Here is a 23,209-nt window from a genome sequence, read left to right as displayed (position 1 = left end):
TCTCAAAACTATAAACTCCACAGATTTGAGAGAGAGGAAAAGTCAGTCTCCTGCTGTGCACACTTGGTAGAGGTACCTTTTTGCTCCCCTATTATGCAAGGGTACTTACTTCATGAAGAGAGATGCACAGGGGAGATGTAACTGAAACAGATTGATAATCAGTAGCCATTTTGTGTGCTACCTGCACTTCCCCCACCCCCACCTGAACCTCCAAACAGAGAACTGCTTTCAGTACTCCAGAAAATGAATGTGCTATTATAGCCCCTGCTCCAAAACTGTGTCACAAGGTGGTATGTTGGCTGCTTCCATGGGAATTTAGTTTGGCTTTATCAATTATCAATGTGGACCTAATTCTTTTCTTACTCTATATCTTTAAAGATGACTTAGTTGCAATCCACACTTATTTTCTTAAATTTATTTTTATATCAATAGTTTTAAAGAATATGTTCCAAAAAGTCCATAAAGCTCACTTTCAAATTTCAATTTATATTAAAATTTATTCAAAGATAAGATCACCAGTATTATTGGAAAAGTCTTTATAAGTAATAGAACTGACATTCCAGATCCACATGTAATAATACCATCCCCATATGATTTGCATAGGCTACAGTAATGTTTTTCTTAACACAGTTCCCTGTTTCCCCTCTTCTCAATCTTTAATATATTAAATTTTGCTCTCTGGCAATGTTGTTTAGTACAAAAGACAAAACTTCTCTCATTTCAACTTTAAAATAATCATTTTAAGAGGTGAACCAAAAATGATCTAATATATTCAAAGTACCCTGAATTAACATAAACCAGCACATTTCATGAATTTAAAATCACCTTAATATCCTTAGGATCACAGTGATATTTCCATGGACAATTTGGAAGTCAACTGAACATTATGGAGGTCAATTATGGTACCTGAATCTACCTGTTCTCATTACTGCAACTTAAACATCAAGACAAAAATCACATCTTATGATTTCTCAATAGTTTAGTAACACTATGCTGTTATTTTGCCATAGCGGATGAAAGGTGAAGTATTGTAAAGTGGATGCATGTAACAAACATGGGCGGCTTTAGTGTGTTTTCAGGATATGGCGTCTTGCCATTGACCACAGTCTCTTGGAACCAGATAAAGTCACTGAAATAGTTAACAGATGTTAGCCTTCCTTGAAATATAAAAGTTCTATTGCTAAAATTATGCAGGGTCAGATGGAGATTTGGCTCTTTGTCCATAACTTAACTGACTTGGCAAATGGAAAGTTGAGATCCAGAGGCATAACACATAATATCAAGGCCACACACTCTGCACACTACGCGGGAGCTCATAAACTACTGACAATATGTACACTGTGCTAAGCTAGCATGATTAAGTATTAACATAGTATGTGACACTTAGGGAAATCTGAGGTCAATATTCACATCTACTAAACTAAAAAGTCATCTCTACCAGAGCAAAAGAGGAGAACTTTTTTCCCCCAGTTCAAAGGATGTCTACTAGTTTCATTCCTTATCCTCAAATTATGATTTACCTGATGACTGGTATTGCTTACTATTGATTCCATAGTCTATTCAGTAATTATCTTTTTTAAAAGTAGTTCTTTTTCTATCCTTGTCCATTACATTTCGAAATGAGTTGGCACTAATGATTTTCAGATGACTCTGCAACTGAATGGATCTTCTCGATCTTAAGTCATGAATCCATCGATGTCAAGCATTGAAGGAAGCTTGTGCTACTTTGGAGTTTGTATTTTTATGCACGGCTTTGCAAATAAAATCACCAGCTTCCATTACTTTGTAGAGATCCACACCCTAGTGAGGAAAAGAAGGGATAGCAAAGGGAATGGGGCATTAGAAAGAAAAAAGGCAAAAGGGATCTATTTTAATTTTATTAGAAGCTGAATAATTATTTAACATTTCTAAACATTGTGCTGCTCATATTATTGATTTGGGGCCAACATTTGTTTTCATGAATCATGTAGTCAATATTGAAGATTTTTCTGCTTCATTGAGACATAGAATCTTACATAGGCTAGGCATGCCTTAATAACTCTGTAACACCAAATTTCTAAGAAGTACAAATTGGAATTAGACGAGTTCACAAAATATCAGTAATAGATAATAAAAATGATAATGTCTTGGAGAAGTTTGTATATGAGATTTGAATTAGGAAAAATAATCTCTAATATATAAGAAACAAATTTGATAAAGCCATCTGGATTACAGGAAAGGTGAATGTTAGCTTTTTTTATTCATTATTACCCATATGATGGTGAAGAGGGTAGTTGCAAGTTAGACAAAATGAGGAAGTATTTAGTACACATCTGGAACTTCTTTGCCTGGGAGGGTGTACTATCTGAGTGTATAAAAAGGATCAACGAAAGCTTAGGTAAATCCATGGATGACAGACATGGTTGAGTATGAAGGCGAAGTTCAGGGCCTGCTCCTCATCTCTGAACCTTGAAGTAGAAAAAGGTCACCATCAAAGTCTGCACCCAGAACTCTTCTGTTCTAGGGAGAGTCACAGCATTAAGTGGATCAACCACAGCTTGGCCCTTGTGTAGCATTTCATAAACTTTTGTGTCCTGCCTTCACATGGACTAGACCCAGTGAGGGCTTACAATTAAACATGCCCAGTCTTGCTTGCTATTAAGGAGCAGTTTTAATCTTTCTGGAAGTCTGACTTTGCTAAAATAGACAAGTGTAAATATTCATAAGGGTCTTCATAACATGATCATCATTTTAGAAAATAAAGACTTTATAGAAAATAAAGACTTTTTAAACACTTCTATCTGGAAACATTTAAAGCACTATTTTCTTTGTAGTTTACTTTTCTTCTCAAGAATAATCAAGAAATATTTTGTAGGATAGCACTTAAATGATTGCTATTATTTCTCTTTTATTGTAGAGCTTTTTTTTCAGGGTAGTTGTTTTCAGGAGTGAATTGGCTTTGGTATGAGAAATTTGGTTTTGTCATGGTAATAACTTTAGAAAGTGTTGGTTAGGCACATTTTAACATCTTAATTCACAATTAACATCTTAATTCATTGATATTTAAATTTTGCAAAGCTATCTTCTTGTTTCTTTTGCTTCTGAATGATATTCAGCAAGGGTTCATAGGAAGATTTTGGTCATTAATATTCTTATTTGCTTTCTAAGAATTCCATTTTATAACTATTAAACATGGAATTTGTTGATGTCATTCCAAAAAAGAATTTCATCTTGGCCTTTCTCTACCATTTTTATTTAGTTCATAGAAATCCTTATGAAACAACAAAGCATTTATTCTTAAAACATTCATCAGGTGTCTAGACATGTCTCATGTGTTATGATTTGTTTTGGGGCTTTCAGGACCTGACACAGAATGTGGTTTCTGTCTTTAGGGAGCTTCTGCTCCCTGATATAGACTCAGAAGCAGAAAATTCAAGCCATGGAGATAGGCTCAGCTGCTTATGGAGGCAGAAGTGTGGAACAACCAGCCCATGAGGAAAAGGAATGGAGAGACTGTGTCAGGGAAGGGTTTAGGAGGGATAAATCCTGACTTGAATTTTATACCGAGAGAGTGTTTGAGAGGAAGGAGGATATGGGGAGGGCATTATAGGCAGAGAAAAAAGCAGTATAAGATATCTGAAAAATAGCGCACCTATGGATGACACTGAACAAGCTTACCATGGTGCATATTGAAAAAAGGCAAAACATGCCGTTGGTACTGGAAAAAAGTATAAATAGGTCAGATTATATGATAGAGAACAACTGTGTTTTTGAGGAAATAAGAACACATTGATGGGTGCTCAAGTCACACAATGGCATATTCATACTTGTATTTTAAGATAAAATGTTCTGATGGCAACATGGAGGATGAATTCAAAGGCAAGTTGGAAGTTTTCATCAATGTAGGAGATGACTACTCAGGAAAGAGATAAGAGCCTGCCCCCAGATGTAGTCATGGGGAAGACAGTAAAGAAGGTACAAACAGCCAAAATTAGAAGTCAAATTAGTGGTTTTTGGCAGATGATTGAGCCTGTGATCCATAGTGAGATTAGATTCTAGAGAAGCTTGACTTATTAGCTTGGACAATGGTTGAAACATGGCTACTACTCAAAGCTATAATCCTCCTTGCAATTCTTAGAACCAGACTGATTTATTTGCATTTGGATCTCAAAACTACTTAATAGGAACTGACACATACTTAGCATCATCGGTCAGCCGAATTTGATTCTATTTCTCTACAGCTTCTGTCATAGCCTTCTGATAGAAATGATTAAGCTACTTTGTAAATGAAATTATACTTATTCCTAACCAGAGAAGATAAGCAATAGCTTTTGATGTTTGTGGAGAACAGCTGTTGGTATTTGGTGCCAAGCAACATCTCAACGGATAGTTCTTGAACATTTTTTATGTCACAGGCATTGAGTATGAATCAGCTACAATAATTGCAGCCTGGCTGTGCAGGCAGTTGAATACATAAGCAGGGTTGTGATACAGTCTTGTGTGGTGCATTCAGAGGTAAAGATACAGAGGGTAGCAGATAAGGACTAAGGAGAGAAGTCTTACCTGTTGACCTAGGGGATAGACAGGGAGAAGCTAGAATACTTTCAGGATGAAGGTACCTCATTTTCCAGCTGAAATGGAGTATGTGTCTTAAGGCAATTGCAATGGATGATAAAAACATAAGCAACGGGTGGAGGAGAGGAACTGAATGTGGACAAGAAGCAAGTTTGGTACTGCAGGAACATTAATGAAATTAGAGTGAGAAAGTGGAGAGGCAAAAGTGGGAGAGGAGAAAGATCTGTTTAGTAATAGAGTAGCTGCTTTCATAGCTCAGAAAACAGTTTGGATTTCTATTCATCTGTGTGTAGTTTCATATTCTTTCTTTTAAAAGGCAAAGTCTGCCCTACAGACTTACAGATTGTTATCAAGCATGTGGTAAAACAGGGCATTGATTTGGGTGGATGTTATCACACAGTATGTGCCTTTTCAGGTGCTACTTGGAAAGAGACTATTCTTGCCATCGATGTCTCACATGCTAAATATTTCTAAGCTCCAACCCCTCACCGATCATTTGAAAATTGTCCTGGGTCTTTTCCAGAAGCCCTAGTTGTCACTGTGAGATCATCAAGATCTCAGTTTCTTCCTAGGAAAACATCCATACAAAACATGAAATGGCAAAATTCAACAATCCTAACAGTGAAAGACAGAGACTCTCACAAAGTGTATAAAATCAAATCAGATTGTACTGGAAAGTACTTTGGAGTTCATAAAACACTACAAAATGTGAAACAGTAGCACTATTGGTGATTGAGCTATAGTAATACTTTATGAAGTTCCTGGAAAAAAAAATAACTTTATTGTATTTTCCCACTGTGCATTTTAGCAAATAACAAATATGCAGTAAAACTTTGACCTCAACATTGCTTCCCAAATCTGAGAAGCATTTCAATTTGGAGCTGGAAGTCACACGTGACTATTGAAATATGTTAAAATAACTTACTGTATTGAGCCCCAGGCCATTAAGCATATATATCAAATCCTCAGTGGCTACATTCCCGGAAGCACCTTTTGCGTAAGGGCAGCCACCTAATCCGGATACTGCAGAGTCCACCACATTAATTCCCATCTGGAAAATAAACCAAAACACCTAAGGCTTCTGTACTTATGGCATGTAAATAGTTTCATTTCTAGTCAACCTTGGCAAAAAGCAAATAAACAACACTGGAACATGTTATCCAAACATATTCACTTGCCCACCTGCTGCTAGAACAGTCCCTGGGGTGCTCAATTCTTTTCTGTCTCATCTTGTCTCTTAGACTAACAGAAACTCTGCTGAGGATCTCCAGGATTAGAAACTCTTTCAACAGAAGTTAAAATGGTGTTTTGTTTTGTTTTGTTTTGCTTTGCTTTTTGATAATAGCCCAAGTTGTAGATAGTAGAGCTTTCGGAAGTGAAGGTTAGTTTACTCCCAGTTTTATTCTCCAAGTTTCTAGCTTTATCCTAAAAGCATTGCATAAACAACATTAAATAATTCCAACATTACAACTCAAAATCAAGGTGTCTTAGAAGACCTGTGTGTGTGTGTCAGAGAGCAGACACTGGAACAGGATATTGTGGTTCGATTCACCCTTTCAGTTTGTCCAAGTCTTTTTTTATTATTTATCTTTTAATTTTTACAGACTGCATTTTGATTCATTGTACACAAATGGGGTACATCATTTCCATTCTATGGTTGTGCACAATGTAGATTCATACCATTCGTGTAATCATACATGTGCATAGGGCAATGATGTCTGTCTTATTCCACCATTTTTCATATCCCCCTCCCTCTCATTTTCTTCTACATAATCTAAAGTTCTCCCATTCTTCTCTCACTCCCCACATCCCCACCCCCATTATATATCATCCCCCACTTATCAGGGAAAACATGAAATATTATTTTGTAGACAAAACTCTGCCCCTTCAGAAGAGAAGAAATATTTTAGAGACAACACACATCACTAACGATAACACCAGATCATTTACTGAGTGCTGGATACTAAACTTAGCACTCTATGTGGCTTAACTCGGCATTCTCGGAAAGTCTCATGAAGAAGAAAATATTCTTTTGTCTTTGCATGCATGCATAGGCGTATGTGTATGTGTGTGTCTGTGTGTGTGTGTGTGTATTCCTGGGGATTGAACCTAGGTATGCTTTAACACTGTGCTATACCCCAACCCATTTTTATTTTTGAAACAGAGTCTTGCTAAATTGCCCAGACTATCCTAGAATTTGAGGTCCTCCTGCCTCAGCCACCCAAGTAAGCTGGATTGCAGGAAAGTGCTGTCATGCCGAATTTAAGAAGATACTTTTGGATTATTCCCTAATATCAGAGAGAAAAATATAACAGGTACAGAGGGATGAAACAGTTTGCCCAAGATCACTGTCTGGCAGGTGATGTTCTCTGTCTCTAGAGAACTCATACTCTGCCTTGATTCATAGCCTCTGGAAACACACAAGGTGGTACCTGACTGTATGCTTGGGGGCAAAGAGGTGTAGACTCTGTGATAGGGACACGGGAAGATGAGCACAGTGGAGCCCAGAGGACTCTGGAAATCAGACAAAGTGTCTGAAAACATGACAAGGAGAGGGACACACATGTCGTACCCCTTGAAAGGTAACAATTTGATGGTCAGAAGTTGCAGAAAGACCTGACCTAATTCTTCATGGTATTGAAGAAAAAGTACCATGACATTATGTAAAATAAGAAGGTCCTTTCAAAACTCTTGACCAGCTGACTCCAAAATGGTTCTCAATCACAGAATATATCATCGCAATCATAGATTGCTACTACATCCTCAGAGTTCAGGAGATCTGGGTTGGGACCTGGGAATTTAAATTTTTAACAAAAAAGATTCCAGCAGCTGCTGGTCTTCCTTCCTTGTTGCATCTCCCTTTCTCCCTCCCTTCCTTTCTTCCTTTCTCCATTTATTTAACTTTATTTTTAAAATAGACTTTATATTTTAGAACACTTTTAGATTTTCAGAAAATTTGTGAAGATAGTTCAGAAAGTCATCATGTACTACTCACTTGGTTTCCTTCCTCCACGTTTACCATATGTTAAAGAAAACATGATGCAACCATACTTGTTAAAGCAGGATGAGGAAGACTTCATTCAGGTCATTGTGATAGCTATAGGGATCCCTGTGATATAGTTTAACTGTGGGAGAGAGACACTGGGCCCAACTCCAAATACAGCATACACAAGTGGGAATTTATAGCTAAAGAGCAGGGAGGGGAGTCAATGAATGGAAAATTACTAAGAGGAAACAATAGGGGTAAAGGGGATTCTAACTAAACCAATTTAACAGACTTTTTCTGAAAATAGGCAGAGTGATCAGTCATCAGGTGGGGGATAGTAGAGGATGAGAGACCTCATCAGATACAGAGGGATCGGATATCAAGGGTTGGGGTTCTTGCTATACTGATTTAGCAAGGATTGCTAAAATTGGATTTTTGAAGGACATATACAGATGAACCTAGAAGAACAATCAGAAGTCTGACTAAAGTTTGGGTACACAAAGCATTTGCCAAATCTTACATTATTAATGGTATATTTATCACAACTATTGAACAGATATTGAAATGGTGAAATTAACTAAAATATATACATTATTGATACTTCTTTAGACATTTTAAAAGAAATTTCTAGGGCTGGGGTATGACTTAGTGGTAGAGTGCTTGCCTTGCATGTGTAAGACCCTGGGTTTGATCCCTAGGTCCTCAAAAAAAAGTTCCTTAAGATATTTTTTAGCCAACATCCTCTTTTTTCTGTCCCAGGTCCCAGGTGCTCATCAGGACAAAACATTACATCAGTAGTGATGTCTTCTCAGGATCTGCAGGACTATGACAGTTTCTCAGCCTTTGACTCTTTTGAGAGGTACTCTACTATATTTTGTACGATGTGCTTCAATTTGGGCTGCCTGATTTTATTTTTTTATTTTTTTCTTATTGCTAGACTGGAGGTATAGAGCCCTGGAGGGAAAACCACAGAGGTGAAGTGTCATTCCCAAACATCATATCGAGGGTACCTACTGTCACCATGAGTAATGACTGCTGATATTAACCCTGATTACCTGACAGAGGTTGCATTTGCCAAGTGTCTATACCACAAAGTCTCTCTCTCTCTCTCTCGCTCCATTTCCATATTATACTCTTTGAAAACAAAAAAAAGTTACTGTGTGCAGTTTGCCCTTAAAATGTAAAGAATATCTACATAAATTATTTGGAATTCTTCTGTGCAAGAGATTTGTCTATTTTTACCTCACTTATTATTTGTTTGAATATTTATTTGTATAAATAGGGACTCACAGACATTTAGATACTTATTTTGCACTTTGAGTTACAATCCAATACTGCTTTCTATGTTTTATGATATAGAAAATTTTCCACATTTGGTCATTGGGAGCACTTTCAAATGGCTAATGGGATTGCATTTGGAACCACTTTTCTAGTTTTCCTTGCAAGAATTAACAAGATGTTCACCAAGACTCATGAGGGCACACCTACATTTCAACATGCCATGGTATTATCAGGACCTAGGACAAGTTTATTAAAGATTGGTACACTGTTTTTGTACCTTCATTTTTCTCATTATATTCCTCAATAGGGGAAAGCCTCAATCACTCTTTCCATTCCCTGTAAACTTTCTCAAATAATGATCTGACAAGATCAATTATATGCAGGTGTTAGTAACTAATCAGTTAATAGACTAGTCTACATAGGGTACTTTACATTTGATATGAAACAAAATACTAAGAACAAAGGATTATACTCTAGAAGTGATATTGTCTAGTGGTCTGAAAAGGCAAATATTGAGGTGTTGGTTCATTTGGGAGAGTCTGCCATGGCATTAGATAGTCAGGGCTTTTATTTACATGTAGGTTAAAACTGACCTATTTAATAGAATTTAATCTATTACCTGACTAGACATAAATTTCAGTAGTTCTCAATTCTGTTTGCCTATTAGAATTACCTATGCCTCTTTAAAAATACCAGTATCAAAGCTCTCCCCAAAGTAATTAAATCAGAATCTCTGGGAGTGGGGTCAGGTATTGGTATTTCTTTAAAGCTATGCCTGGTGATGTGTAGCTAATTCCTCTGGGACAGAGGTTCTTCTCCCTATCACCCTTTGTCAGTCTCAGAAATGAGTCAACCTGAAGAAGTCAATCACGGCCTTCCTTTCATCCAGAACTGCCATATTCCAGAAATTTGCCAAACAGTGAACACAAAGGGAAAGAGGTGAGGCACCCAATACTTTTCTTTCTCTGTCTTTTAGAAAACCTGGAGTTGTTTCCTTGGCCACATATGTGCACATCTGCAAGAAGGGTGTTGTTGTAGACATCAAGGGAATGAATACTGTTCAAAAAGGAACGCCCCACAAATGTTTCCATGGCAAAACTGGCAGTCTAAAATCTTATCCAGCATGCTATTGGCACTGTTGTAAATAAACAAGGACAAGATTCCTGCCAAGAGAATTAACACGGATATTGAGCACATGGAGCACTCCAAGAGGCGAAACAGCTTCCTGAAACATATGAAGGAAAACAATCAGGAAAAGAAGAAAGTCAAAGAAAAAGCTATCTGGGCTCCACAGAGTCCAGCCTGCTCCACCCAGAGAAGCACACTTTGAGAGACCCAGTGGAAGGAGTCTGAGCGCCCAGAACCTACTCACTACAAATTCACGGTGGAGTGATTGCAAAAAAATGAAAGACCCCTGGACTGTAAAACAAAACAAAAGATGTTAACCATGGCCAGTCGACATTTCAAAGAGACTTTGAAAGAAGATCCCAAAAAACTCTGAGGCAGCAAAAGTCTGAGACACTAACATGATAGGCAAGAGAAAGCTTCAACCCACCATGTGATGATTCACTCCTGGGGTCTGAATTCCAAGCATCATATCCATTTTCTCACTGCTGAGAATCAATATCCTGCAACTATAGGAGACCCAGAAGGAAAATTCTTTTCCTTTTCAAAAGAGCATGGGTTTTAGTCTTAATTGACCTTTGGGGAGACAACGAAAAGCAAAAACTCACTCTTCTATTTTGTAAATAAAGGCTCCTGTGAACTGTTGTTTGGGCAAAAATGAAAGATTAATTCACAGTAAGGCAACCAGGGTTACAATAGAAAAAAGAGTAAATGGCCAAAGACACAACAGAGCCAAAATAAATCACCCTGGAGGTCAAGCTAACTGTGTTCAGTCTCACAGAAAGTCAAAGAGGGTTAGAACTACAACACTAGGACTTTACACTTCCAGACTGAGAAAGATGAAGAAAGAACATTGGCAGTGAAATGGGGTAGTTAGACAACAAAACATGGGACTTCAACGGCAAGCACAAATCTCACAAAGAAAATTTTGCATTAAAGAAGTTGAGCCCCAAAGAAGACATAAAAATGATTCCATTCAGATGAAGTCCTGAAATAGCCCTAAACAAGGCAGCTAGAAGCCAGAATGATAGCCATCCTCTCCCGTGTAAATACAGATGGGATCAAGGAGAGGTTCTGGGCTGCTGGGTCCTTTCCTTTCCCGGAGTTTATCATCTGTGTGTTTTATATATGTGTGTTACACTTCAATAAATATTTTTTAAAAGGGCAACATTGTTGGAACTGAAGGGAAACAGTCAAATTTAAACTAGTAGAAATGTAAATTGGAGTCTTTTATGGTTAGCAATTAATTAGTATTATCAATATTCATTGTCTCAGAAATTCCCTATGAAAAAAGACCTTTCTATGAATATTTAATAAATCATCATTAAATAATTAATAAGAAGTAAATACAAATAAACACATATGGATGAGAGCATGTAGGCTGACTATGATAACCTATGTTATCTGTATATAAATATAGTGCAGTAATGTTTTTCTGAGAAGGGAATATTGAAAACAATCCAAATGTCTCATACTGGGGAGTAATTTAAATTACTTACAATGCATCAATAAAATGGAATGATAAATGCTATATAAATATATAATTAAGGGAAATAAACAGGTTAGAGGATTTTATAACAGTATAGTCATTATACTATTTTCTAAAAAGTAAAGTATTTAGATAATGTATACCAAAATGTTAACACTGACATGTTAACACATGGGTAGAGTGTTCTAGGTAATTTATTTAATTACAATTCTATTCATGTACTATAAGTAGACAATGAAAAAAAGGTTTATGCAAACTTCAGCCTGTGCAGTATCAGAGCAAATAAATGAGAATGATTGTCAACAAATCAAAGTCTCTGAATTTCTCAGTGAACATCATTGTTCTGCAGCTCATTGACCTTTCTAGGGCCTAAGATCACAGGGCCACTCTATAGACATGACCTAGGGAAGAGATTAACTGGAAAGTGCTCTTTCCCTCTTTTCTAACGTCACCTTAGCACTAGACACAGATCTTCCCCAGTAAGCTCTACTTACAGATTAATTGAATCAATCCTAAGAGCAATACACAGATTTAAGGTTTAAACAATTTTAAAGACAGTTTATTAAAAAACCTGAATGTATTACCTTTGAAGAAGAATATTAAGATATCGATTCCTCGAAATGGAACAAATTATATTTGATGCATATATGATTATGTCAAAATGAACCTTGCTATTATGTACAACTAAAATACACTAATAAAACATTTTAAATGGTTTCATATATATTATCTTAATTTAAACAACAAAAATGATATTAGTTTCCTCTAAAGTCTTTTCTAAACAAAATTACAGTATTTTAAAATATTACATTTTATACAGTATCCCCTAAATTCTCTCCTCTATTAAGTGGGAATTCTCTTTCCTGGAAATAAAGATTTCAACGGATAATGTTATCTATGTACTAAATAATACGCCCTTAAGATAGTCAAAAAATGACAAAAACAGTGTTCATTAACTGATGAATTGATAAAATATGGTACGTATATACGTAAGAGAATACTTTTCATCAAAAAGAAAAAGAATTCCTATTATTTGTGACAAAATGGATGGAACTGGAGATCATCATGTTAAACAAAATAAGCCAGGCCCAGAAGACAAGTTCTGCATGATGTCACTCATATGTGGAATCTGATAAAGTTGTTGTAGAAGATAAGAATGGAGCAGTGATCACCAGAGGCTGGAGGGCCGGGGAGGGGCCTGGGGAAAGGCTGGTCAGGGAACTAAGTGTACCAAACAGGAGTAAGACTTTCTGATGAGGTATATTACACAGTAGATTGACAATAGATAATGATACTATGTATAATGATACTATATATTTCAAAAAACTGGAAGAAAGGACTTTTAATATTTGAGGAGATAAATGTTTGAGGAGGTAGATATGTAGAACTGATTTAAACATCACATAGTGTATACATGAATCAAAACATCACAAGGTATCCTATAAATGTGTACAATTTTTATGTGTACCAGTTAAAAATAATTTGATTTAAAAACCTAAAATAAATTATGTGCTCTTATTTCTGATTAAACTGCTTTGTAAATTTCTAGGCATAGCTATATATAAGAAAGTTTGATTTTAATGTGGACATTGTCTTCAGATCAATTTCCTTATCTCATTGAAAATGATCTGTAATATCACAAACACATTCTGAACAGACTTGGAATAAAAACATTATTTATTTCCATCAATTATTTATTTTATATAGAGGGAACATTTTTATATTTTACCACTGAAATCATATCATCCTTTACTTGAAAATAATAAGTGGGCCACTTAGTCATTTTATCATGAAGGAGATTATCAGCATTAAAGGATTTCTCTTAAGAAGTGTTCCCTTTTCCTCCTCTTCAAACACAAAGCACTACTTTCAGACTTCAGACTCAGGTTCTTGGTGTGTGGGCACGTGTGCATGTATGAGTACATAGAAGAATGATTTTGTTGTCTCTCTTTTTTGTTTTTAAACAAAAGTGCATTTTAGATGAACATCCACAAGGTGGCAATGTAGCACCAAAATCCACCAAGTTAAATTCGCCTGTTTGCAACCCCATATGTTCCAGCACAATAGCAAACACATAAATAAATAGCTTCATATTTACCAAATAGATACTTTGATTGTATTTAAAATAAGGATATTTTTACTAGTGGTGAAGAACACATGAAACTATAATTTAAAATATCCAGTATATTTTTGCTTATTTTTCCTTTTGGCTTAATGTGTTTATTAAGCATATTCTCTGCACCAGGACCTCTGAATATACACAAAGCTCTGTAGCTCACGAAATCTAACATTAGTATATAAAACGATAACATATTACTACATAATTAGATTAAGATTGCTACGTCAATTATTTCTCACTGGTAAGTGACTTGTTATTAATAAATGAGAAGCAATTGTCGCTCTTGTCCCTCAAAAAAAAAAAAAAAAAAAAAACAAAACAAAAACCCTCAGAGGACTGAAGTGTCCTTAATTCCCACTGTTCTCAAATTTGGAATTTGGTTATTAACCCATGGCCCCAGGATATGATAAACTTGGTGACTTCTGTTATGTGTGTTCTGTCTGCTTGCACTCCACAGAACAAGTACTTGGACTTAAGGGCTGAGTAAAACACATAAAGTAGTAGTGGTCGCTGCTGGCAAAAGCATATTGACTGCAGACATATCAGGGGCATATGACTCTTATACTGCAATCTTTGGTGAGTTCTAAGAAGTGTTAATTTTGGGTGATTCTCAGTTACTCAGATCATCCTGAAAAGTTAACTAAAAGAAAAGTACTAACTTGTCTTTTTCTTGGTCCTGTTAAGAACTTATTCCCCAAGCAAAACTGATAAACACAATAAGAAGATAGAAAAGAAATCATTTTGCAAAATTTAGAATCTTCTACATATTCTTGTTTTCAAATTATTTAATGAAACCTAAACTTTTAGGTATTGAAGTTACAAAAGTACCAAAGAACATGCAGCATTTGAATAATGTTATTTTTTTTAATGTCATCTATTTTGTTCTAAAATTTTCTTTAAAAATATGCAATTTAGATTTAATCTAAAATAGCAAGAAAATTCCCAATAGTGGAATTATTCATTCTGGGGTTAAAGTTACTCATTTTTCCAGTATTTTTCCTTCTCAACTTGTTCTTTAAAGACAGTGTTCCCTCCAGAAAAGGAACAGAATTCCTTTGGGGCATTAGTCTTCAATGGCCAGGCCAGATATCACTAAAGGATATCCTTTCCAATAAGCACATATCCTGCCTAGGGATGCTTCTGACCAGTACCCTAAATCATTATATACTATACCTCAAGCAATGGTAACCCCAAGAGAAGAGTCTTTTTGCTATTTAAGTGTATTGAGAACATAACAGGCTATGGGAGCCATTGATGATGACCAGTTAGCATATGTTAATGAAGTCCAGAATTTTAAAACTGACGTATATATCAAAATTGGTAAGTAAACAATTATACACACACAGACACAAAGACAAACATATATACTGTTAAATTCAGGAATAAGATAACATAATTATTAATGCTTTTATATAACATCTTTGTCCTTTAGAAAAAGGTTTTCCTAAATACCTCAATCCTGGCCTCAGAAAAGAGATAGATTATTTTCTTTTCTTTTTTTTTTTTTTTTTTTTTTTTGGTACCAGAGATTAAACCCAAGTGTTCTTAACCACTGAGACACATCCCCAGCCCTTTTTATTTCTTATTTTGAGATAGGCTGTCACTAAACTGCTTAGGGCTTCACTAAGTTGCTTAGGGCCTCACTAAGTTGCTGAGGCTGGCTTCAAACTTGTGATCCTCCTGCCTTAGTCTCCTGAGCTGCTGGGATTATAGGACTATACCACTGTGCCGGACTTTTCTTACTTTCTTTTGGTACATTCACATTCAAATAGAAAATGCAGTGTGTATATAGAAGGGATAAGAAATGAAAAATATATGTAACAAGAAAATTCTCAATTTCAGTTAAGACTTAGAAAAAATAAATGGTATTAATGAATGTTTGAGTCTTATTTTGTCAAAGGCATTGTACCATATGCCTCATATAAGGTAAAGCTCTGCAAAATCAATATGAAGTGATTGTGATCAGTAAAATGTCCATTTTACTGATGAGAAAACTGAGGCTCACAGAAGTCCAGTGATATGCCCTGCTTCATATGGTTGGTATGAGGCAGAGTAAGAATGGAAAAACTGTACCCTGTTGTCCCACATTAATAGTTCAGATTTAACAAGCAATGACTATGCACCAGGCACATTACTAAACACTACGTGCATTCTTCAATTAACTCATAAACAACTCCAGGCTGCAGAGCATGAATTAAGAGAGTACTAACAAATCAAAAAGCAAAAGGCTTCATTTTCTTATGAGACTTCCTTCAACATTCTGAAAAGTTTCCACACAGCCTAGCAATATTATCAAGAGACTTTGGAAAATAAATGTTTGTTGTCCCAGTGTTTGTATTTCTAGGAAGCTAGCCCAAGAAAATAGCCAGCAATGTTGAGACAGATTGATGTTTGAGGATGGACATTCTTTGTAATAATACTTCTAACAGTAGGAATAAGTCCTTAAGTTAAATGTACAACAAGAGGGAAATAGTTAATACATCGTGTAAGATAGACTATCATGAAACAGTTAAATATTTTCCAAGAACATTTAATGGTTTGGGGAAATGATTATGAGAAAATGGAAGATAAAAGAACAGGATACTATATTTGGTCCAATTCATTTGTGTTCCCAGATTTTTTTCCAATCCTGTATAATAAATACATATCATAAGTGGATTCTCACTGAGGCTCTGGGACTAGTACCTAGATCCAACATCAAGATCACATTCTTCGTTTTGGCATTAGGATCAGGGCTCATTTGCCATATTTGTGCAAAAAGGAACCTTATTAGTAAATATATATTCTTCTTTCATAATCATTCCTTTCTTCTGCCAGTTCAATAATCCCCAAAGTATACTGGTCTGTTTCAGTCTCTCATTTCTTGGATTCTGTTCAAATTCTCTAGATGATTCCTTTCGGCATCATCTACTTTTGTCTATTCTTGAGTGGATGTTGCCTCTATCATTTCATTTCTTCAGTAGCAATCTATGTTTTCTAACATATTGGAATAAGATAATCAGATCAGTGATGCTTAATTTTTAAAAAGTATATTAATTTTTTAATGGGTCTGAGGTGATGCCTGAGATTCTGCATTTCCAACCCCTAAAATATGCCAAAGTGGCTGGTCCCCAGGACACTCTTGAATGGCAAGAGACTAGAGTTAATCCTAGAAACATCACAGATGTCAATACATCCTGCTGCAGTCTCAAGGACTCCCTCCTGCCTTGTTCAGTCTCAGAATGAGAACATCTGAGCATTAGAATTTCCCGAGGTCCCTAGTTAACATGCAGATTTCTATATTCTATGCCAAAATCTATTTTTTCCATATAAAACCCAAATATATGCATTGTTTCAAATTCTGAGATGACTTTGGATAAAAAAAAAAATTTGGAAATCTCTTAACTTTTGACTTGACTGCTGAAGTATGGCAGATAGTGCTAGTTCTTTATCAAACATCTCTTCTGGGATTCTCAGCTAGATGACATCATAAAACCGCCATTGTTGTTAACAGTAAGTATGTGACTCTGTCAGTATGGCATATGAGCAAAGTGATGCAGGCCATTTCTAGGACAGGTCTTTTCAGAAACCACGCACCTTCTACCTTCAATAGTCAAAGGCAGATGACAAAGGCCCTAGGAGATGATGAGCACAAAGAAGAAAGAACCCTGGGTTCCTGAATGAGCACTTGGAGGGCAGATGCCCACTGACTAGGAACACTTGCAGAGTGGCTTGTTACATTCGTGAGAAACAATCATCTCTGTGTTGGAGTCATTATTCACTTGGGGGTGCAGTGTAAGAGCAGCACATACAATTAGAATGGGTACCAAGATAAGGTTGGATTAAATTCTGTCTTTTTGTGAGCTGCTTTCCGTTTCTTCCATGTGTCCATTTATTTTGTTTTTTTTTTCTTTTTCTCTTTTGTTAGTTGAATATTTTTATCATTTTATCTCCTGTATTGACTTAATATTTTGTCTTCTTTAAATTATTTAATAGTTACTCTCTGGTTTACAATATACATCTTTAATAACAATCTACCTCTAAACACTGCATTGCATGTAAGGAATGGAGCTTCTAACAACACATTCTTAATTTCTTCCTATCCTTTGGGCTACTGTTTCCCTACTTTTTACTTTTGCATATGTAATCCCATAACTCAATGATACTCATTTTTCTTTAAGCAGCTATTTCTTACAGCAATTAAAAATAAGAAAAAAATCTTTGATTTTATCTAGACATCCCATTTCTGAGATCTCTGAAGGAACTTGTCTAGAGTAAGAATGGCAGATATTCAAGTCATGGTGCTGGGTTCTCACTTTTATGGGAAGCAGAAAGAAGATGCAGTATTGAAAGAGACAAAGAATTTAGGAGGAAGTTCAAAGTTAGGAACCTGGGTGGATTTATTTATTTATTTTAATACTTATACTCCTGTGAAGAATGCTGCACATAGTTAAGAAACATAACAGCTGAGAAAGTCCACTGGATTCCAAATATTGAAATGAATCATTTCAGCATCAGGGCAGGACAGAGTAGAGCTGACAATAGGTTTAAAAACCTATTATAGAACCTAGTGCTTAAAGGATTCATTTTGGAAGGTAGACTTCTATTTGGACCTGATCTGTCACTTGTTAACTTTGTGATCCTGATAATGTTATTTTACCTCTTTGTTCCCCCAACCAATAATGAGAGCTATAGTACTGATTCATAGACTTGTTAAGGTACCAGTGAGATCTTTCAAAGAAATTGTTTATCATATGTCTTGTCACATAGCACTCAGTAAATACTGGATTTAAAAAGTATATGACAAGGATATAGAGGCAGAGAGAGGACAGTGACAAAATTAATAAGAGTGATTAAAAAAAGTTGAGGGACTCATATATGAATGGAAGGGCATTAGAGTTATGTGAGACCTTTAGGTTGGAAACAATAAAGGACAGAGCTAATTAAAGTGAAGAATGGTACTGTCCACAGAAGAGAGAAATTAACAATGAAAAATCCTTACAGATGGGTGTGAGTTGGGGATTAGGGTAGAAACAGGGAGGCGAGCCAGGAAATTAATTAATAGGGAAAATATCCTTTGAACTGGGGTGAAAAGGGAAGACAGGCAGAGGTACAGAGATGAATTAAAGGAACAAAGACACTGAAGCTTTTGAAAAAAATAAATGACCAATCCTCTCAAAATCAGAGCAATTGAGTTCATCTGTTAAGAGTCCAGGAAAAAGTTGATTATGTTCTGGCTACCTGACAGTCGCTTCCCTCAGACTCAGCCCTCCCTACCCTCTCAACTCTTTTCAATCCACGTATACGGAGACGGGGATGGAGATAATGGTAATGGGGATGATGAAGAGGAAGAAAGTGGGATAGAGACACAAAGAACTTGTGTAAGAGAGAGGTCACCATAATATATTTCATAATAATGTGCAAATCACAGATTTTTACAATTAAATAAACCCTTTATATAAGTGATATTGATCGGTTGATACAAAAGGAATTAAGTCCCACAGCTCTTACAAGGAGTTTTATGAGCTTACCCAAAGTTACATAGGTGGCAGTTATAAAAATGATCTGGAACACTGACCTTTATATTTCTGGAATTTCTCTGGTAGTTCCTAAGTGGATGCTAGTGGGAGGCCTCCCTTACATGGTGAAAATAGAATTAAATAGTAATAAGTAAAAAGAAGAACATTTAAAGAAAAAATAATTGAAAATACAGTGATTCTGATGAAGAATTAACAATGTTACCAATATTCACACAACAGGGAGACTTTGTGAGGACATATGACCAAAGTTTTGGAAAATGTCGAAGCTGCAACCAATTTAAATTAACTTAATGATGACCAGAACGTCACTCTACGGCACTCTATTAAACTTTCAGTACATGCAACAGGACCTAGACCATAACAGGTTATTATTCAAATATTTTTGAAAGCAAAATTGAACAAATGATATATACAGAACTATAATGAATGCAGTATCAAGAAAAGTGCAAATATGATGGCAATAATTGAACTTGGTACAATTCAATTTGGAGAACTACATTTCTGAGGATACAAAATCCCATGAAACATTTGAGTGGATCATTACCTATTTTGTTTGCTCCCTGAACCTTCTTCTCTTGGAAGTGCTTTCTCATAAAAATGGGTTTCTGGAAAGTGTCTGCTTGGTGACTTTTTTTATTAATCCTGGTTGCTTGTGATTGGACCTAAATTGGGTCAATCACACTCTCCTCCCCAGATTTGGAACAGAGACAATGACAAAATACATCCACCTAAGAGATGAGATGTGCAGCATACAGGCTATGGGCAAACAACTCTTTCCATGAGCAATGAGGAACACAGAAATTCAATCTAGTAAAAGGGAAAATAAAGCATAGTTGAATGAGAGAAATGAAGTCTGAATTCCAGACATCATTTTAGTTCTTCCAGAAGTCCAACTTTATTCCTTTTCCATCTTTGCTTTTTAAATAACATTTAATGAGCTGATGTATAGCACTGTGGTAGAGCACTTGCCTAGTATATTCAAGGCCTTGGCTTCAATCTATAGCAGTAAAAAAATAAATAAGTAAAGGAATAGCATTTAATGATAGCCATGCAAAGTACTTTAAACTATGCAAGAAAGAATCCTAGTAATAGGTATGTTAGTTAGCCTTTTGTTGCTGTGACCTAATTACCTGACAAGAACAACTTCCTGAAGAAAAAGTTTATTTTGGCTCATGGTTTCAGATATCTCAGTCCATGGTCAGCTGACTCCTTTGCTTTTGGTCTAAGATTAAGACAGAATGTTGTGGTGGAAAAACACAAAGGAAGAAAGCATTCAGGAAGCAGAGAGAGAGAGAGTTAGCAGGTGGGACAGATATAATCCTAAGCCACGTCCCCAGAGTCCTACTTTCTCCAGCCATACCCCACTGCCTACAGTTAACACCCAATAATTCATTATACATGATAGTAGAATGCATTTTAACTCATACACAAATAGAGCACAATTTCTCATTTCTCTGATTGTACATGATGCAGAGTCACACCATTCATGCAATCATACATGTACATGGGGTAATGATGTCTGTCACATTCCACAATCCTTCCCACCTCAAACCCCTCCCTTCCCCTCACTCTACTCTGGCCAATCCAAAGTCCCTCCATTATTCCCTAGCTCTCCGCATGACAGTATGAATTAGCATCCACATATCAGAGAAAACATATGGCCTTTGTGTTTTCAGGATTGGCTTAGTTTAGCACGATATTCTCCAACTCCATCCATTTACCTGCAAATGCCATAAATTCTTTAAGTCTGAGTAATATTCCATTGTGTATATATATCACATTTCCTTTATCCATTCATCTGTTGAAAGGCATCTAGGTTGGTTCCATAGTTTAGCTATTGTGCATTGAGCTGCTATAAGCATTGATGTGGCTGTGTCATTGTAGTATGCTGATTTTAAGAACCTTGGGTATAAACTGAGGACTGGGATAGCTGGGTCAAATGGTGGTTCCATTCCAAGTTTTTGGAGGAATCTCCATATTGTTTTCTAGAGTGGTTGCACCAATTTTCAGTCTCACCAGCAATGTATGAGTGTTCCTTTTCCCTCACATCCTTGTCAACACTTACTGTTGCTAGTATTCTTGATAATCTCCATTCTGACTAGAGTGAGATGAAATTTTAGAGTAGTTTTGATTTATGTTTCTCTAATTGATAGAGATGTTGAACATTTTTTCATATATTTGTTGATTGATTGTATATCTTCTTCTATGAAGGGTCTGTTCAGTTCCTTAGCCCATTTGTGGATTGAGTTATTTGTTGTTTTGGTGTTAAGTATTTGCATTTTTTTATATATCCTGGAGATTAGTGCTGTATCTGATGTGTGTATGGTAGATTTTCTCCCATTCTGGGGGCTCTTTCCTCATGTTCTTGATAGTTTCCTTTGCTGAGAAGAAGCTTTTTAGTTTGAATCCACCCCATTTATTGATTCTGGATTTTATTTCTTATGCTTGAGGAGTATTGTTAAGGAATCAGGTCCTAAGCCATCAGGGTAAAGATTTTGGCCTACTTTTTATCCTATTAGGCACAGGGTATCCAGTCTAGTTCCTAGGTCCTTGATCCACTTTCGCTACATACAGATTTCCAGTTTTCCCAGTACCATTTGTTGAAGAAGTTATCTTTTTTCCAATGTATTTTTTGACAACTTTGTCTAGTATGGGTTAACAGTATTTATGTGGATTTGTCTCTATGGCTTCTATTCTGTTCCATTGGTCTTCCCAGCTATTTTAGTGCCAATACCTTGCTGTTTTTGTTACTATAGCTCTGTAGTATAGTTTAAGGTCTGGTATTGTGATGCCTCCTGCTTCACTCTTCTTGCTAAGGGATTGCTTTGGCTATTCTGAGTCTCTTACTTTTTCAAATGAATTTCACAATTGCCTTTTCTACTTCTATGAAGAATGCCATTGGGATTTTAATAGGAATTGCATTAAATCTGTCACCAGTTTTAGCAGTATGGCCATTTTTGACAGTATTAATTCTGTCTATACAAGAACATGGGAGATCTTTCCATTTCCTAAGGTCATCTTCAATTCCTTTCTTTAGTGTTGTATAGTTTTCATTGTGGAGGTCTTTCACCTTTGTTGCTAGATGGATTCCCAAATATTTTATTTTTTCAAAGATATTGCCAATTGGGTAGTTTTCCTAATTTTTCTATCAGAGGATTTATCACTGATGTATAGAAATGCATTTGATTTATGAGTGTCGATTTTATATCCTGATATTTTTCTGAAATCATTTATTAGTTCTAGAAGTTTTCTGATGGAATTTTTTGGAACTTCTAAATATACAATCATTTCATTGGTATAAACAGATAGTTTGAATTCTGCTTTTCCTATTTGTATCCCTTTAATTTCTTTCACTTAATTGCTCTGGCTAGAGTTTCTAGAACTATGTTGAATAGAGGTGATGAAAGAGGACATCCCTGTTTTGTTCCAGTTTTTGGAGGGAATACTCTCAATATTTTACCATTTAGAATGATGTTGGCCTTGGGCTTAGCATAGATATCTTTTACAATGTTGAGGTATGTTCCTACTAACCCTAGTTTTTCTAGTATTTCGGACATGAATGGGTGCTGTAATATGTCAAATGCTTTTTCTGCATCTATTCAAAAGATCATATCTTTAAGTCTATTGATGTAATGAGTTATGTTTATTGATTTCCATATTGCATCCCTGGGATGAATCCCACTTGATCATTGTGCACTATCTTTTAAACATGTTTTTGTATGTGATTTGCCAGAATTTTGTTAAGAATTTTTGCATCTATGTTCATCAGAGATATTGACCTAAAGTTTTCTTTCCTTGATGTGTCTTTGTCTGGTTTTTGTATCACAATGATACTAGCCTCATTGAATGAGTTTGGAAGGGTTCCCTCCTTTTCTAGTTAATGGAATAATTTCAGGAGTATTGTGACTGATTCTTTGATGGTCTTGTAGAATTTGTAGAATCCATCTGGTCTTGGGCTTTTCTTGGTTGCTAGGCTTTTGATGGTGTCTTCTATCTCATTGGTTTAAATTGTGTATGTCCTCCTGATTCAGTTTGGGTAGATAATATGTCTCTAGAAATTTGATGTCTTTGAGAATTTGTATTTTATTGGAGTATAAATTTTCAAAGTAGTTTCTAATTATTTTCTGTATTTCCAT

General features: G+C 35.8%; 1 protein-coding gene across 1 annotated transcript in view; it reads right to left on the bottom strand.

The window, feature by feature from the left end:
* Positions 1–471: 471 nt before the first annotated feature.
* The window catches only part of Hmgcll1 (3-hydroxymethyl-3-methylglutaryl-CoA lyase like 1), a 156,622-nt gene continuing 133,884 nt past the window's right edge, over positions 472–23,209 (bottom strand). The window contains exons 8-9 of the mRNA XM_047558384.1: positions 5,480–5,605; positions 472–1,800 (exon numbers count right to left, since the gene is read on the bottom strand). Of these exons, the coding sequence (XP_047414340.1) occupies positions 1,699–1,800; positions 5,480–5,605 (228 nt within the window). The 3' untranslated portion in view covers positions 472–1,698. The remainder of the gene's footprint in view (positions 1,801–5,479; positions 5,606–23,209) is intronic.

Source organism: Sciurus carolinensis, chromosome 7, assembly GCF_902686445.1.
Source record: "Sciurus carolinensis chromosome 7, mSciCar1.2, whole genome shotgun sequence".
Taxonomy (NCBI): domain Eukaryota; kingdom Metazoa; phylum Chordata; class Mammalia; order Rodentia; family Sciuridae; genus Sciurus; species Sciurus carolinensis.
Note: the sequence above shows the minus strand (reverse complement) of the source record. Positions and strands in the feature narration are given on the sequence as shown.